We start from the raw sequence: 16221 nt of genomic DNA, 5'->3' as shown, positions 1-16221 counted from the left end.
CTCAGCCCCACTTACCTTACAGAGAGGGAGGAAGGGAAAGGAGAATGTTGGCCACTTTGAGACTCCTTCGGGTAGTGATAAAGCGGGATATCAAATCCAAACTCTTCTTCATAGCTGTATGGTTTCAAATCTTCAGTTTTCTTTTCTTTTGTCACTTTATTTGTACTGTAACAATGGGTATTGGAAGGCTGTTCCTATAGTACTGAGTTCATCTTCTGACTTTTACTGAAGAGCCAGAAGCCATCTTGGCTGTGAGTCCTGGAAGACCTTCTGCTTTGCAGGCCTTTTCCCATGTGGCCTAGGAGAGTCCAGACTGACTCCAGCTACAAAAGCTGAGGCTGCTGAAGAGTACAGGGGCTATAATGACTAGAAAACCAGGAAGTCCAGAAGGTACTAACTTTGAATATGACTATTTTAATTGTATTTGTTTGTTAGTTAATTATATTTTATACCACATTTCATCCAAAGATCTCAGGGCGATTCATGGCATAAAAACACAAAACAGAAATACAAAATGCATAATAAAAATTGGAACAAGAACAAAGCAAACCATTAACTACCCCTTGCCAAAACAATTTACAATCACATATATTGTTGAATTACTCCAACCTGTTTTCAACTCTCAGCCAATCAACACTCACCTCTCTCCCGCTCCCTAGCTAACATTACCTTAAATCTACGATTATACTATCCTCACCACAATTATTTTGGTACATGTGCATATTATACATGTGCAATTATTTTGGTACATGTGCACTTAATGTTAAGCAGAGGCACATGCATGCACACTTTCTGAGTTTCAAAACGGAGCTAGTGTGATATAGACCTGGGTTCAAATCACCACTCGGCCATGAAGTTAATTGGGAGACCTTTGAGGCCAGGTGCTGCTTCGGAGCCTAGTTCACTTCATAGAGTTATTGTCAGCCTTAAATGAAATTGTGGAGAACCATGTAACACCACCTTGGAGGAAATGGTGGTATAATTATTGTCAGCATTAGATGAGTAGAGAAAGAACCGTGTAACAGCACCTTCACGGAAAGGGTGTTATAGGAATGCAATTCATGAATTTCAATATGTCAGGATGTGCATTTAGGCAGGCACAACCAGCTGCACAAATACAAGATGAGGGACAACTAGCTAGCCACTAGTACACATAAAAAGCATCTAGGGTTCTTATGTCAACAGAGTGAAGCACCAACAAAGAAAGGCTAAGGCTATTCTAAGCTGCATCAAGAGAGGATAAGAGAACCATAGCATTGTAGAGTTGGAAGGAGCATGGTGGGTCCTTTAGTCAAATCCCTGGAAATGCAGGAAAGAGATGTTGCATACGGGGCGGGAAAGGAGCTTTCAGCTTCCTCTCAGTAACGCAGCTTATGCACTTCACTACGGATGATGCATTCTGGGTTACCTCCATCCCTTTTGCAAGCTGCTTCCTTTGTATCTCCACAATGGCTCTGATGTCTCTGGGACCAAACATTTTGTGCCAGATTCTGAATGAGCTTCATCTCTGATGAGCTGGAATGGGTGCAGAGGAGGGAGACCAAGGCGATCGAGGGTCTGGAAACCAAGTATATTGAGGAAAGGTTGAGGGAGATGGGGATGTTTATCATGGAGAAGAGAAGATTGAGAAGGAGATGTGAAAGCCGTCTTCCAAGAGCTGGGCCGTGGAAGAGGGAGCAAGCTTGCTTTCTCCTGCTCCGGTGGAAAGACCCAAACCAAGCAAACTTGCTTTTTCGTGGCAAGGACCCAGACCAATGCATTCAAGATACAAGTAAGGAGAATCTGATTAAACATCAGGCAGAATTTTCTGACAGTAAGAACTGTTTGACTTTGGAACAAACTAGTTCACGTGGTGGACTCTTCTTGAAGGATTTTAAGCAAAGGTTGGATGGCCATCTGTCATGAATGTTTTTGTTGAATATCAGGGGGTTGGAGAAGATGACTCTCACCATCCAATCCAATGCAACAATTCAATGATTCTGGGACCCTGTGATTCTCCCCACTATGAGTTCTTTGATGGGAAGTGAGGTAGGAATACTGACTAAAATTCTTTCCACATTCCAAGCATTTATATGGTCTCTCCATTGTATGAATTATTTGATGGGAAATGAGATAGGAGTCCTGACTAAAACTCCTTCCACATTCCAAGCATTTATAAGGGCTCTCCCAGGAGTGAGTTCTTTCATGGGAAGTGAGACATTCCTTACGAGCAAAGCACTTGCCACATTCCTCACACTGAAATGGTTTCTCTCCTGTATGAATTCTTTGATGGGAAGTGAGATCACCCTTCTTACCGAAGCTTTTCCCACATTCCTCACACTGAAATGGTTTCTCCCCTGTATGAATTCTTTGATGGGAAGTGAGAGAGTTGCTCCATGTGAATCTCTTTCCACAATCTAAGCACTGATATGGTTTCTCCCCTGTGTGAATTCTTTCATGGGAGGTGAGACATTTTTTCTGAGTGAATCTCTTTCCACATTCAACACACTGATAAGGTTTCTCCCCTGTATGATTTCTTTGATGGAAAGTGAGACTGGCTCTTACATTGAAACTCTTTCCACACTCCAAGCACTGAAATGATTTTTCTTTTGAATGAATTCTTTGATGGGAAATGAGATTGGACTTCTCACTGAAGCTCTTTCCACATTCCAAGCACCGAAAAGGCTTTTCCCCTGTATGAATTCTTTGATGGGAAATGAAAGAGTCGCTCCGAGTGAAGCTCTTTCCACATTCGAAGCACGGAAAAGGTTTCTCCCCTGTGTGAATTCGTTGATGGGAAGTAAGGCTGGACCTGTGACTGAAGCTTTTTCCACATTCTACACACTGATATGGTTTCTCCCCTGTATGGATTCTTTCATGGATAATGAGATGACCCCTCCGACTGAAGCTCTTTCCACATTTCCAGCACTGATAGGTTTTCTTCCCAGTTGGATTTCTTTGATGGGAAGCTGAATGGGAAATTTGACTAAAGTTCTTCCCACATTCCAAATATTCGTTTGGTTTCTCCCCTATGGGAATATCATCATGCTCTCCCTTGATCTTCATTTCCAATTCATCACCTGCAGAGAAAAGAGAAATGGATTACAGCCTCAGCAAGAAATGGAGAACCCTAATTATTGAACAATGCTCATTAATGCTTGTGAGAGAGGAAGAACAGAAAGGAGATAGATGAGATCTTACTCCAGGGTTCACTGGCTTTGTTTACTGGCATTCAGGGATATGGGAACCTGAGATTCCAAAAGCCTAGCTCTTTTCTGGAATGGATTTTGTCTGGGCAAACACCAAATCCGTTCCATCTCTAATGTCAGACATCTCTTTGGTCAAGTGAAACGGACAGAAGCACTGACTTCCAGGGTGGGGGAGGCTGGCTAGTTCTTAGCTGTTGCCACTCTGCCAGCAAAGATTCTTATGTGATGATTTATGATAGCCAGGGCAAAGATAGCAGAATCATTCTCTCCCTCTGAAGATGGGAGATGAATTGGGGGTGAACCTCACATGCTCTTAAGGAGCCGCTTTTCATACTGAGATAAGAAGTTTGTTTTCAGGGGTTTCAATATTTTTTTTACTAATATATTCTTACTAAAAGTTTTCCATTTAGGATACAATGGAAGCCAAACTAAATAAAAATGAAACACAGAGGATAAATAGAAAAATAAAGTAAATTTGATAAATAAAAGATGATGAAGAAGAAGCAAAAGAAAAGGAGAATATAAAGCCCTGTGTCAAGGTTACCAAGAGAGGCCATGATTCCACAATTCTCCTCTACGACCTCCGTTCTCTGGTCAGGATCCAGCAATGCCCACTGCTCACCCGTGAAACGAACAGTGATGTCTTCAGAGGACAGTGAACTCTTTAAAAGCGAGAAAGAGAAAGGTCCTCCTCTTAGCCAGTATAACAATTATCTACTACAAATTGTTTTGTTGTTTCCTGCGTTGTCTTCATGGGATTGTTTTGCTGCACTATTTAAGTATGGATGCTTCTTTTAACATCTTAATGGAATTATTTTAATGTCTTTTGTTTGTGCATTAAGAAAGCTCCAAGGGCACATGGGGCACAAGGTAGGGAGGGTGGGGAAAGTCCCATTCTGCAACAGATGGGGCTGGTTAGGTGAATCATGGCTACTGCTCTTTATGGTTTGTAAACTGGTGAGAAGTGTATTTTAGTATTTAACAATAATTATACAAATAAAACTGCAACTAATGATAGGGACATTCAGAAGGAGAATTAAGGTGAGGTGGATGTTCCTCATTCTCAGCACATTAACCTTCTTCAGTAATGTTGTCAGTCTTTGTTAAGGGCCGTTTTGACAGAAGCCAAAAGACAGAGGCGAGAGATACGTTCTACTCCAAAGTACCCCTGCCTGCCCCACCCCTCTGCCTCTTTCCCCACAAGGCTGCTTTCCCTACCTGAGCTGCTTCCACAGTCGCTGCTCCGCCACCAAGAAAAGATGGATGAGAAGGTCTTGCCAGCAATCTCCTGTCACCTGCAAGAGACAAGGTAAGTGGGAAGTCAGGAGTGCATGATGCTTCTCTCAAGAGGTGATGCACTGCCTTTCTAACTAAAGATGGACCTTAGAGAAAGTACAGGTGTCACTCAGGAATTCCTAGAGGGACAAATGTAAGATTCTTCACTTAGGCAGGGAGAACCAGCCACAAAAATGTAAGATGGAGAACATAAGGGTTTCGTAGACCAAAAGCTGGACATGAGTCAACAGTCTGATTCAGCAGCAAAAAAGGCTAATGTGATTGTAGGCTGCATCCACAGAGGTCTAGAGTCCAGATCAAGGGAAGTAACAGCACCACTCTATTCTGCCCTGGGCAGGACCCCCCCCCCCGGAGTTAGGGGCACCACAATTTAGGAAGGATATTGGCAAGCTGGGAGGTGGGCAGAGGAGGGCAACCAGGGTGACTGAGGGTCTGGAAGCCAAGCCCTATGAGGAATGGTTGAGATGGGGAAAGAGGAGCCTGAGAGGAGGGGAATTGACTCAATGGATTCAAGGAGCTTCTGTCTAAGTATCTGAGGGTAAGGGATGTTCAACAATGGAACAGCCTCCCTGTGAAGTTGGTGGACTCTCCTTCCATGAAGGATTTTAAACTGTCATGGATGCTTTAGTTGACATTCTTGCATTTCAAGGGGTTGGGCTAGATGACCGTAAGGATCCCTTCCAATTCTAGGAGTCTCCTGTGCTGAGTGCATTTCCCTCTAAATGGAGCTGCCTTCGAAGAGGACTCGGAAACTGGTGCCAAATGCAGCGCCAGATTATGGGCTGAGCTTCCTCCCTTTATTTATGACTTTTCCACGCCTCCCCCCGCTTTTTCTCCATATGCCCAGCATTTTAGTGGAGATTCCTGCATTGCACAGGGTTGGACCCTCGGGGTTCCCTTCCAAGTCTCCGATTCTGAGATTCCACAGCTGCAAACCTCCCGGGATCTCGCCCCTAACTGGGTTTGCAGAGGGGAAGGGGGCAGGGGCGTAGCAAAGGGGGGCAGGGGGGAGCAGCTGCAGGGGAGGACCCTCTGCTTCCCCACTTTGCGGGTTGTGGGGGGAGCCCCCCATGCACCCTGCCCGGCAGTCCTGGGACCCCCCCCTTCTCCCCACGGCACCCTCTGGGGGAAGAGAGAGGAGACTCACCCAGCGGAGAAGCTCTGCAAAGGCGACCAGAGCCCCCTCTTCCGGGGAGGGTGGGGCTTTGCCTCCGGAGGTCCCGCCCTCCTTCGATTTCATTTCCTCTCCTCTCTGGGAATCCAGCTCCGCTGCTCCGGCCCCGCGCCCCCATAGCGCCCTCCCCTCCCTCCCTCTCCGGAGCAGGAGGCGCGTGCTTTGCGCACCCCAGAGAGGGTGTTGGGGGGACCCTCTTGGCTGGCGAGAGAAGCAGGAGGAGCAGCTGGCTGGGAAAGGGCTGGGCCAGAAGCCCGGAGAATCTCAGCAGAAGCAGCCACCACAGGGGGCTCTGCAAGCTGGGAAACCTCATCTCCGAAGGAGCCAAGGGGGGCAGAAGCTCAGCTGGCTATGCATTTATATGGATTGCTACTGATTTGGGGGACAGCAACCCGCCCTGCCCCCTCTTTACTACGCCCATGGAGGGACCCCCACTCTTTCCTTGCAATCTCCTTTCTTCTCCTCTTGGTGCTGACCTTGAAAGCCCTCAACGGCCTCAAAGACCCAGTAGACCTGAAGGAGCGTCTCCACCCCCATCGTTCTGCCTGGACACTGAGGTCCAGCTCCGAGGGCCTTCTGGCGGCTCCCTCCCTGCGAGAAGCCAAGTTACAGGGAACAAGGCAGAGGGCCTTCTTGTTGGTGGCGCCCGCCCTGTGGAATGCCCTCCCACCAGATGTCAAAGAGAACAACAACTACTAGACTTTTAGAAGACATCTGAAGGCAGCCCTCTTCAGAGAAGCTTTCAATGTTTAATAGGTTATTGTATTTTAATATTCCTTTGGAGGCCGCCCAGAGTGGCTGGGGAAACCCAGCCAGATGGGCGGGGTATAAATATTATTATTATTATTATTCTGTATCCATTATTTTGGATCATCAAGAGAGCCCCAGATGAAACCTCAATCCCTTCTATTTTTGAGATTTGGTCTATAGTTTTGCATGATAATAAGCTATTGGGGAAAAGTTAAATTAATGGAGAAGGGAACAACAGGAAAAGCTCCTTCTGAAAGAACAAGATGAAATTTCATTGGAGCAAATCTCATTGCAGCAATTTAAAAGCCATCTCCTCCATGGGTTGCTTTCTCTCTTCTTCTGACTACCCATCCCTCACAGCAACTCCCTTCCTTCTGCCCCAGAAATGAGGGCAAAGTCACAGGCACCATTCCAGCTTAAGGAGGCAGACATAGCTCAGTGCCCCCTCCAGAACAGCCCCACTTTAAAGTCAGTTTAAGAAGGCAACAATGATCAAAGGCTAACACAGTTCAGCACCAAACAGGTGTCAATAGACAGGAAAAAAATCAGACTCTTGGGGGGGGGGCAAGGAAGAGTGTCCCGGTTCATACCCTTCTCCGTTCTCCATCCATTTTCTTTAGCATACTGCAGTACTGGAGAAATGATACTGGTCCACCAGTTGTCAAAGTTTGTTTTTATGAAGCGCTTTGAACACTTTGGAATGTCCCATGAAGAAGTCTAGTTTATCTCCCCATGTCATGCCCCCTTTGCCATCACTCAGAGGTGCTCTGGCAATGCCCACACCTCCCTGCACCATCTTCCCACTTTTATTCAAGCAGCCTTTCACCAAACACCCCCTTGATTCCCAGTGCCACCTCAGAGAACTCCTATCTGAACACTTCTCCCCCAACATAGCAAGGAATGACGTGTCTGGTGCAGTATAACCGTTTTATTAAAAAATAAAAATGGAAGTTCAAGGTAACTTTGTGTACATAAGCATGTGCTTTCAGATATGCCTGTTACTTTTATTTTATTAAAACTGTAAAAGGTGGATTTATGCTGTTCCTATTCTACTGATCTAACCAACCCTCCTTCACAACTCCCACCACTCTCCCACCCCACTCTGACCTCCAACTGTCTCTCCTGAAGAGGCCAGAAACCACCTTGGCTGCGAGTCCTGGAAGACCATCTCTCTGCCACACAGGCCTATTTCCACATGGCTAGGAGAGAAGGGCCAAGTAAGATGGATGGAAAGAGAGACTCCAGCTACAAAAGTTAAGGCTGCAGAGGAGGGAGACCAAGGTGCTCAAGGATCTTGAAACCAAGCCTTATGAGGAACGGTTGATTGGATTGGGGGATGTTTATTATGGAGAAAAGGAGATGTGATAGACATCTTCCAATATCTAAAGAGCTGTGCCATGGAAGAGGGAGCAAGCTTGCTTTCTCCTGCACTGGTGTATTGAAGAAAGGAGATTCTGAGTAAACATTGGGAATAATTTCCGACAGCAAGAACTGGAAACAATAAGTTCAGGTGGTGGTGGACTCTTCTTGAATTGGAAGGGTTTTAAGCAAAGGTTGGGTAGCCATTCTGTCATGAACTCTTTTGTTGAATATCCTTCATTGCAGGGGGTTGGAGAAGATGACTCTCACCATCCAATCCAATGCAACAATCCAAGGATTCCTGGGGAATCTGATTCTCCCTGCTGTGAGTTCTTTGATGGGAAGTGAGAAAGGACTCCTGACTAAAACTCTCTCCGCATTCCAAGCATTTATAAGGTCTCTCCATTGTATGAATTATTTGATGGGAAATGAGATGGGAGTCCTGACTAAAAGTCCTTCCACATTCCAAGCATTTATGTGGGCTCACCCAGGAATGAGTTCTTTCATGGGAATTGAGACTTCCCTTCTGACTGAATCTCCTTCCACACTCCAAGCACTGATAGGGTTTCTCCCCTGTATGAATTCTTTGATGGAAAGTGAAAGAGTCGCTCCGAGAGAAGCTCTTCCCACATTCCAAGCAATGATAAGGATTGTCTCCTGTATGAATTATTTGGTGGGAAGTGAGCTTGGCCTTTTCATTGAAGCTCTTTCCACATTCCAAGCACTGATAAGGCTTCTCCCCTGTATGAAGTCTTTGATGCGTAGTGAGATTGGCCCGCTGACTGAAGCTCTTTCCACATTGCACACACTTGTATGGTTTCTCCCCTGTATGAATTCTTTCATGGACAGTGAGATGAGCCCTCCAACCAAAGCTCTTTCCACATTCCAAGCACTGGTAGGGTTTTTTCCCATTGGGATTTCTTTGATGGGAAGTTGAATGGGAACTCTGACTGCTCTTTCCACATTCCAAATTTTTATATAGTTTCTCCTCTGTGTGAATTTCATCATGGTCTCCCTTGTTCTTCATTTCCAATTCATCACCACCTGCAGAGAAAAGAGAAATGGATTACAGCCAAAGCAGATAGCAGGAGATAGATGGGAGGACTTACTTGAGGTTTCATTGAATTAGTTGACTGGCATTCAGGGACAGCCTTATGGGAACCTGAGATTCCAAAAACCTAGCTCTTTTCTGGAATGGATTTTGTCTGGCCCAATCACCAAATCCGTTCCATCTCTAATGTCAGTCATCTCTTTGGGCAAGCAAAATGGACTTTGGGTGGGGGAGGCTGGCTAGTTCTTGGCCATTACTGCACTGCCAGCAGAGATTCTTATGAGATGATTTATAATAGCCAGGGCAAAGATACCAGTATCATTCTCTCCCTTTGAAGATGGGATGAATTGGGGTGAACCTCACATGCTCTTAAGGAGCCACTTTTCATACTGAGATAAGAAGTTTGTTTTCTGGGGTTTCAATATCAATTTTTACTAAAGGTTTTCCACTTAGGATACAATGAAAGGCAAACTAAATAAAAATGAAACACAGAGGATAAATAGAAAAAGAAAGTAAATTGGATAAATAAAAGATGATGAAGAAGAAGAAGCAAAAGAAAAGGGAAATATAAAGCCCTGTGTCAAGGTTACCAAGAGAGGCCATGATCCCACAATTCTCCTCTATGACTTCTGTTCTCTGGTCAGGATCCAGCAATGTCCACTGCTCACCCGTGAAACGAACAGCGATGTCTTCAGAGGACAGTGAACTCTTTAAAAGAGAGAGAGAGAAAGGTCATCCTCTTAGCCAGTATAACAATTATTTACTACAAATTGTTTTGTTGTTTCCTGTGTTGTCTTCATGGGATTGTTTTGCTGCACTATTTAAGTATGGATGCTTCTTTTAACATCTTAATGGAATTATTTTTATGTCTTTTGCTGTGTGCATTAAGAAAGCTCCAAGGGCACATGGGGGCACATGGTAGGGGGGTGGGGAAAGTCCCATTCTGCAACAGATGGGGCTGGTTAGGTGAATCATGGCTACTGCTCTTTATGGTTTGTAAATTGATGAGCGGCAGTGGAAGACAGGAGTGCCTGTCGTGCTCTGGTTCACGAAGAGTCAGACACGACTAAACAACAACAACAAAACTGATGAGAAGCGTGTTTTAGTATTCATGACAAGTAAAACTGCAACTACTGATAGGGACATTCAGAAGGAGAATTAAGGAGGTGGATGTTCCTCATTCTCAGCACATAAACTTTCTTCAGTAACATTTTTAGTCTTTGTTAAGGGCCATTTTGACAAAAGCCAAGAGGAAGAAGCAAGAGATTCGTTTGACTCCAGAGGAATCATGGCTGCCCCACCCCTTCCGCCTCTTTCCCCCCAAGGCTGCTTTCCCTACCTGAGCTGCTTCCACAGTCGCTGCTCCGCCACCAAGAAAAGATGGATGAGAAGGTCTTGCCGGCAATCTCCTGTCACCTGCGAGAGACAAAAGTACAGTGGTGCCCCGCAAGACGAACACCTCGCAAGACGAAAAACCCGCTAGACGAAAGGTTTTTCCGTTTTGGAGGCGCTTCGCAAAACGAATTCCCCTATGGGGTTGCTTCGCAAGACGAAAAGAATCTTGCATCCCCCCGCGGGGTTTTTTTCCCTTTTTTCGCCCTTTTCTTAAGCCGCTAAGCCGCTTATCAGCTGTTCCGCTGATAAGCCGCTTAACAGCTGATCGCTGGAAGCCGCTTGACAGCTGTAGCGCTAATCCGCTAAGCTGTCAATGGGCTTGCTTCGCAAGACGAAAAAACCGCTATACGAAGAGCCTCACGGAACGGATTAATTTCGTCTTGCGAGGCACCACTGTAAGTGGGAAGTCAGGAGTGCATGATGCTTCTCTCAAGAGGTGATGCACTGCCTTTCCAACTACAGATGGGCCTTAGAGAAAGTACAGGTGTCACTCAGGAATTCCCAGAGGGACAAATGTAAGATTCTTCACTTAGGCAGGGAGAACCAGCCACAAAAATGTAAGATGGAGAACATAGGGGTTTTTGTAGACCAAAAGCTGGACATGAGTCAACAGTCTGATTCAGCAGCAAAAAAGGCTAATGTGATTGTAGGCTGCATCCACAGAGGTCTAGAGTCCAGACCCCCCCCCCCCGGAGTTAGGGGCAGCAGAATTTAGGAAGGATATTGGGAGGTGGGCAGAGGAGGGCGACTGTGTGATCAAGGGTCTGGAAGCCAAGCCCTATGAGGAATGGTTGAGGGAGATGAGAAAAGAGGAAGCTGAGAGGACGGGAATTGGATTCAAGGAGCTTCTGTCTAAGTATCTGAGGGTATGGGATGTTCAACAATGGAACAGCTCCCCTGTGAAGTTGGTGGACTCTCCTTCCATGAAGGTTTTAAAACTGTCATGAATGCTTTAGTTGACATTCTTGCATTTCAAGGGGTTGGGCTAGATGACCATAAGGATCCCTTCCAAATCTACGATTCTAGGAGTCTCCTGTGCTGAGTGCACTGCCCTCTGTGGAGCTGCCTTTCAATAGGACTTGGAAACTGGTGCCAAATGCCTCGTCAGGTTATGGACTGAACTCCCTAGCTTTATTTATAACTTTTCTACGCCCCCCCCCCCCCTGCATTGGAGATTTCTGCATTGCACAGGGTTGGACTCGAGGCCCCTCGTGGTTCTCTTCCAAATCTCTGATTCTGAGATTCCACACCTGCAAAGTTCCCGGGATCTCGCCCCCAACTGGGTTTGCAGAGGAGGAGGGGGCAGGGGCGTAGCAAAGGGGGGCAGGGGGGAGCAGCTGCAGGGGAGGACCCTCTGCTTCCCCACTTTGCGGGTTTTGGGGGGAGCCCCCCATGCACCCTGCCCGGCAGTCCTGGGACCCCCCCCCCTTCTCCCCACGGCACCCTCTGGGGGAAGAGAGAGGACACTCACCCAGCGGAGAAGCTCTGCAAAGGCGACCAGAGCCCCCTCTTCCGGGGAAGGAGGGGATTCGCCTCCGGAGGACCTTCCCGCCTTCCATCCTAATTTCCGGTCCTCTCTAGGAATCCAGCTCCGCCCCTCTTAACTCTTGGCCTGCCGAGCGCACCTTGATTTGGGGGGCAGTAGCCCTTCCCTGCCTCCTCTTTGCTGCGCCCATGGAGGGACCCCCAGTATTTCCTTGCACTCTCCTTTCTTCTCCTTTTAACCCTTGACTTTGGATCCATTATTTTGGGTTCAAGATGAAACCTAAATCTATTCTACTCTTGAAATATGGATCATAGTTTTGCATGATAATACGTTCCCGTGAAAAAGTTATATTAAAGGGGAAGGGGGTTTTCTAGCATGTATTGTTTTACAGAACTATACAAATTTTCGTTGGAACACATTTCATTGCATTCATTCGTAAGGCATTTCCTCCATGGGTTGTTTTCACTTTTTTCTGTTCTATGCTTGAGGTGGATGTTACAGGAAAAATCCGAGGGCTCCCTTGGACAAAACAAAGACACCAACCAGGATAACTTGGAGCAAAACAGCAGCCTGTAGGCTTGGCCTTTATTGAACTGTTGCAACAGGGTATTCCCCTCACGTGCAGGAGAGAGGAAGGACACAGAAGAACAGTGTGCAAGGTCTTATAAAAACTTTTGAAATTCCCCTCCTCTAGATCAAGCCCACCCCCAGAAACATCATGCATACATTACAGAAAGGAGGGGCTGAGGGAGGAGTTGGTGGTAACCTGAGTGTCTTGTCACCTGGCTGGTTCCTCCTTTCCCCCTCCCCATGAGTACTTTCCACAGGACAAAGGGCAGTTTGCAGTTTCCTGCCCCCAGAGGGAAGATCTGATCATTGTCCTTTGTTTCAGTCCATGCAGAATCCACTCCCATATGCAAGTTCTTTGTGATCTTGATGGTCTTCTGTCTGGGATCATCAGGGTTGGCATGGGCAGGGCTCCTGTGTATGTGCTGAGACGGTGAAGGGATTATGGCTGACCAGGACTAAGCCACCCCCCTTTGTTAGTTCTTGTCATATGGAGTAAAATAAAATGGAACAGTGCAAATCCGATGTATGGTTGATTTTCTATGAATTTATAACAGAAATGTGGTGTATATAGTGTGTGAGTGTGTAGTTTATACAAACAGAATGATTGGGGTGGGGGGGTTCCTGCTACATGGATAATAATAGTTTTTACAAGATAATAAGCTCCTGAGAAAATTTTTTGAAACATGAAAAGTTCCTCCTGAAAGAACCAGATGAAATCTCGTTGGAACAAATCTCACGGCAACATTTTCGAAGCCATTTCCTCCGTGGGTTCTTTTCTCTCTTCTTCTCTGCCTGCCCCTCCCTTCTCCCCCAGCAATGAGTCCCAGGCGCCTTTCCATCTCCGGGGAGACAGAGCTCAGCCCCCCTCCGATCAGCCCCACTTTCAAGGCCCAGTGTCAAGCAGTGTGTGAGAGAGAGAGGAGGTGGAGAGAAAAACAGCTGAGCCCGGGCCGAGTCTGGAGCTGCAGTCCCTCAGAAACACCACCAGGGGGCTGGAACTTCTCTCTCTGATTGGCCAGCCGGAGGCAGGGGGCGGAGCCAGCCCTTTTGGCGGGAAGATGAGAGGCGCCTTTTCTGAGGGAGTTTTGAGGCTGGAGCTGAGAAGGGAGGAAGGGAGGAGGAGAAGGAGAGGCTGGTCTGAGGGAGAAGTGGCTCTGGCCTGAGGAGAAGAAGGAGAGAGGAAGAGGGGCTGAGTCGGGGGGGGGGGGGAGACAGGCTCCAGGGGTCTGAGAGAAAGAAGAGGGCCGAGGGATCCCCTGGGTCTGGCGCCCCAAATAAAACGCCTCAGGAGGGGCATTGCTGAGAGAGAGGGAGGCTGAGGGGAAGGAACCTGGTCTGGTTAAAAGGATTGAACTGCCACACCTCCATAACTAAGGAAAGGAGCGAGAGGGAAGTAACAGAAACCGATTTGAGCTTTCCCCCACCCAGTCTAGAACCAGGACCATCTACTTACCTGAAGTGTAGCAGCTCATTTTAGCAGCTGAAGGTTAAGGAAAGGTGTGCCTATGCTACTGGTCTACCTTATAGGAATGTTATAGAAGTTTGTTTTCATGGAGCACTTTGAAAAACGCTTCAGAATGTACCACACGGATGTTGTTTCTCTCCCCATGTTGCGCCCACCCCCTCCTGCTCCCTCTTCCCTCTGCATTCAAGGGGCACAGCTGGGCTTTTCAACAACCCCCCCCCTTATTCCCCCTGCCACCCCAGAACTCTGACCTGAACACTTCACCCCCAACGTAGCAAAGAATGAAGTGTGAGGTGGAGTACAACTGATTTATTAAAAATAAACACTAATTTCATGATAACTTGTAGATAAGTTAGGGCTGCCGTAGGTCCAGATTTTCCCAGACATTACCAGGATTTAAAAGTGGAACTGACGTCAGGGGGGAATTAGTGGAATGTGGTTCTTTGTCCTAGATATTAGGCCAATCAATTGGAAAATTACGTTTTTCTGGCATTTTCATAAAACTGTTTTTGAGGGGGGTTCCTTAAAAAATGCTCAACAGCTTCCGGGATGTCCTGGTTTTTCCTTTTTGAAATAAGGCAACCCTAACATTAAGTGTAGGGACGCAGGTGGCGCTGTGGGTTAAAGCCTCAGCGCCTAGGACTTGCCGATCGAAAGGTCGGCAGTTCGAATCCCTGCGGCGGGGTGCGCTCCCGCTGCTCGGTCCCAGCGCCTGCCAACCTAGCAGTTCGAAAGCACCTCCGGGTGCAAGTAGATAAATAGCCGCTTACCAGCGGGAAGGTAAACGGCGTTTCTGTGTGCGGCTCTGGCTCGCCAGAGCAGCGATGTCACGCTGGCCACGTGACCCGGAAGTGTCTCCGGACAGCGCTGGCCCCTGGCCTCTTGAGTGAGATGGGCGCACAACCCCAGAGTCTGTCAAGACTGGCCCGTACGGGCAGGGGTACCTTTACCTTTAACATTAAGTGTATGCTTTCAAATCTTCCATTTTTTCCTGCTCATTCTTCATTACTTTATTACTACTGTAACAATAGGTATTACAAGGATGTTCCTATACTTCTGAGTTCAACCTCCAACTGTTTCCTTGCAGGCTTTCTCCACCAGATCAGGGGGCCGGGTCCAAGGTGATGAGCAGATGACTCCAGCTACAAAAGGTGGGGCTGCTGAACAAACTCTTGGCCTTAGCAGGTTTGTTGTTGCTATAGGTTTTTCTATCTGTATTATAGATCTTCTCGTGATTTATGTGGCTATTTTTCAGTGTGGTTGTGTATTTTAATGTTCTATTTATTGCTTATGACTACTTTGCTATTATTTATTTATTTATTTATTTTATTTTATTTATTACATTTGTATGATGACTTTCTCCTGAAGATATCAGAGTGCTTCACAGCATATAAATACAACATAAAAACACAAAAGACATAATAAAAACATGAATCAAAACAAAAGAATAACCACAACCCCACAAACACATTTGAAAGGACATAGATGGTGGTGGCGCTGTGGGTTAAAGCCTCAGCGCCTAGGACTTGCTGATCGAAAGGTCGGCGGTTCGAATCCCTGCTGCGGGGTGCGCTCCTGCTGCTCGGTCCCAGCGCCTGCCAACCTAGCAGTTCGAAAGCACCTCCGGGTGCAAGTAGATAAATAGGGACCGCTTACCAGCGGGAAGGTAAACGGCGTTTCCGTGTGCAGCTCTGGCTCACCAGAGCAGCGATGTCACACTGGCCATGTGACCCGGAAGTGTCTCCGGACAGCGCTGGCCCCTGGCCTCTTAAGTGAGATGGGCGCACAACCCCAGAGTCTGTCAAGACTGGCCCGTACGGGCAGGGGTACCTTTACCTTTACCTTTACCTTTAGATGGTTTAATTAAACAAAGCTCTGGTTATTATGCTGTAGTAACTCAGCCCCCCCTTTCTGACTCTCCGTCAATCAACACTCACACGCAGCAGCCCAAACTTTCCCTTTCTGCCTCTCTAGCTAACCGTACCTTAAATGCACCAGTGTTTTTTTTCTTCAAAAAAGGTTTAGGTGTGCTCTCATTTTGACTCAAGAAAATCAAATTTTTATAGTTCAAATCAGGAAAAATAAATACAGTAAATGGACAAAAGTACAAGGATTCACAAAATGTTTAGGGGTATGTGTACCCTGCGTACCCCCCCACAAAAAAACACCGAAATGCACTATTATATTATTCTTTTTATACAGGTGTACACAACTTTAAAAACAAGGACCAGAACACTGCGCCTAAACGTGAAGCAGAAGTGCACAAAGGCACAATTTCTGGTAGTCTCATGACAGAGCTAGTGTGGTATAGTGGTTAGAGTGTCAGAGTATGACTTAGCAGACCTGGGTTCAAATTCCTACTCGGCCATGAGGCTCACCAGGTGTCCTTGGGGGCCTGGCACTGCTTCACATCCTCACCAACCTCACAGGGTTATTGCCAGGATTAAAAGAGGATGGGATTCCATTCTTCCAAAGATCTGGCGAAAT

General features: G+C 46.7%; 3 protein-coding genes across 6 annotated transcripts in view; all 3 read right to left on the bottom strand.

Annotated features, from left to right (window-relative positions):
• The window catches only part of LOC309354615 (uncharacterized protein), an 87399-nt gene that overhangs the window by 10689 nt on the left and 60489 nt on the right, over nt 1–16221 (bottom strand). The gene's annotated exons all lie outside the window — the stretch shown is intronic.
• LOC309354628 (uncharacterized protein) overlaps nt 1841–16221 on the bottom strand; it is a 49227-nt gene continuing 34846 nt past the window's right edge. Inside the window, exons 1-4 of one of the 4 annotated variants that reach the window (XM_081884875.1) lie at nt 11685–11787; nt 10158–10234; nt 9409–9526; nt 7323–8811 (exon numbers count right to left, since the gene is read on the bottom strand). In XM_081884875.1, the coding sequence (XP_081741001.1) occupies nt 7979–8811; nt 9409–9526; nt 10158–10234; nt 11685–11772 (1116 nt within the window). In that variant the 5' untranslated portion in view covers nt 11773–11787 and the 3' untranslated portion in view covers nt 7323–7978. Of the gene's footprint in view, nt 1858–7322; nt 8812–9408; nt 9527–10157; nt 10235–11684; nt 11788–16221 lie in introns of those variants that run through there. The other 3 variants (XM_081884869.1, XM_081884871.1, XM_081884873.1) reach the window with 3 other exon arrangements.
• On the bottom strand, nt 1850–5776 carry LOC309355987 (uncharacterized protein; the record flags this gene model as incomplete). The annotated part of the gene is made up of 4 exons (XM_081887165.1): nt 1850–3059; nt 3733–3850; nt 4407–4483; nt 5632–5776. 4 exons carry the CDS (start codon nt 5774–5776, stop codon nt 1900–1902), a joined length of 1500 nt encoding a protein of 499 aa, XP_081743291.1. The 3' UTR covers nt 1850–1899.

Source organism: Podarcis melisellensis, assembly GCF_964234715.1.
Source record: "Podarcis melisellensis genome assembly, chromosome: 13".
NCBI classification, from domain to species: domain Eukaryota; kingdom Metazoa; phylum Chordata; class Lepidosauria; order Squamata; family Lacertidae; genus Podarcis; species Podarcis melisellensis.
Note: the sequence above shows the minus strand (reverse complement) of the source record. Positions and strands in the feature narration are given on the sequence as shown.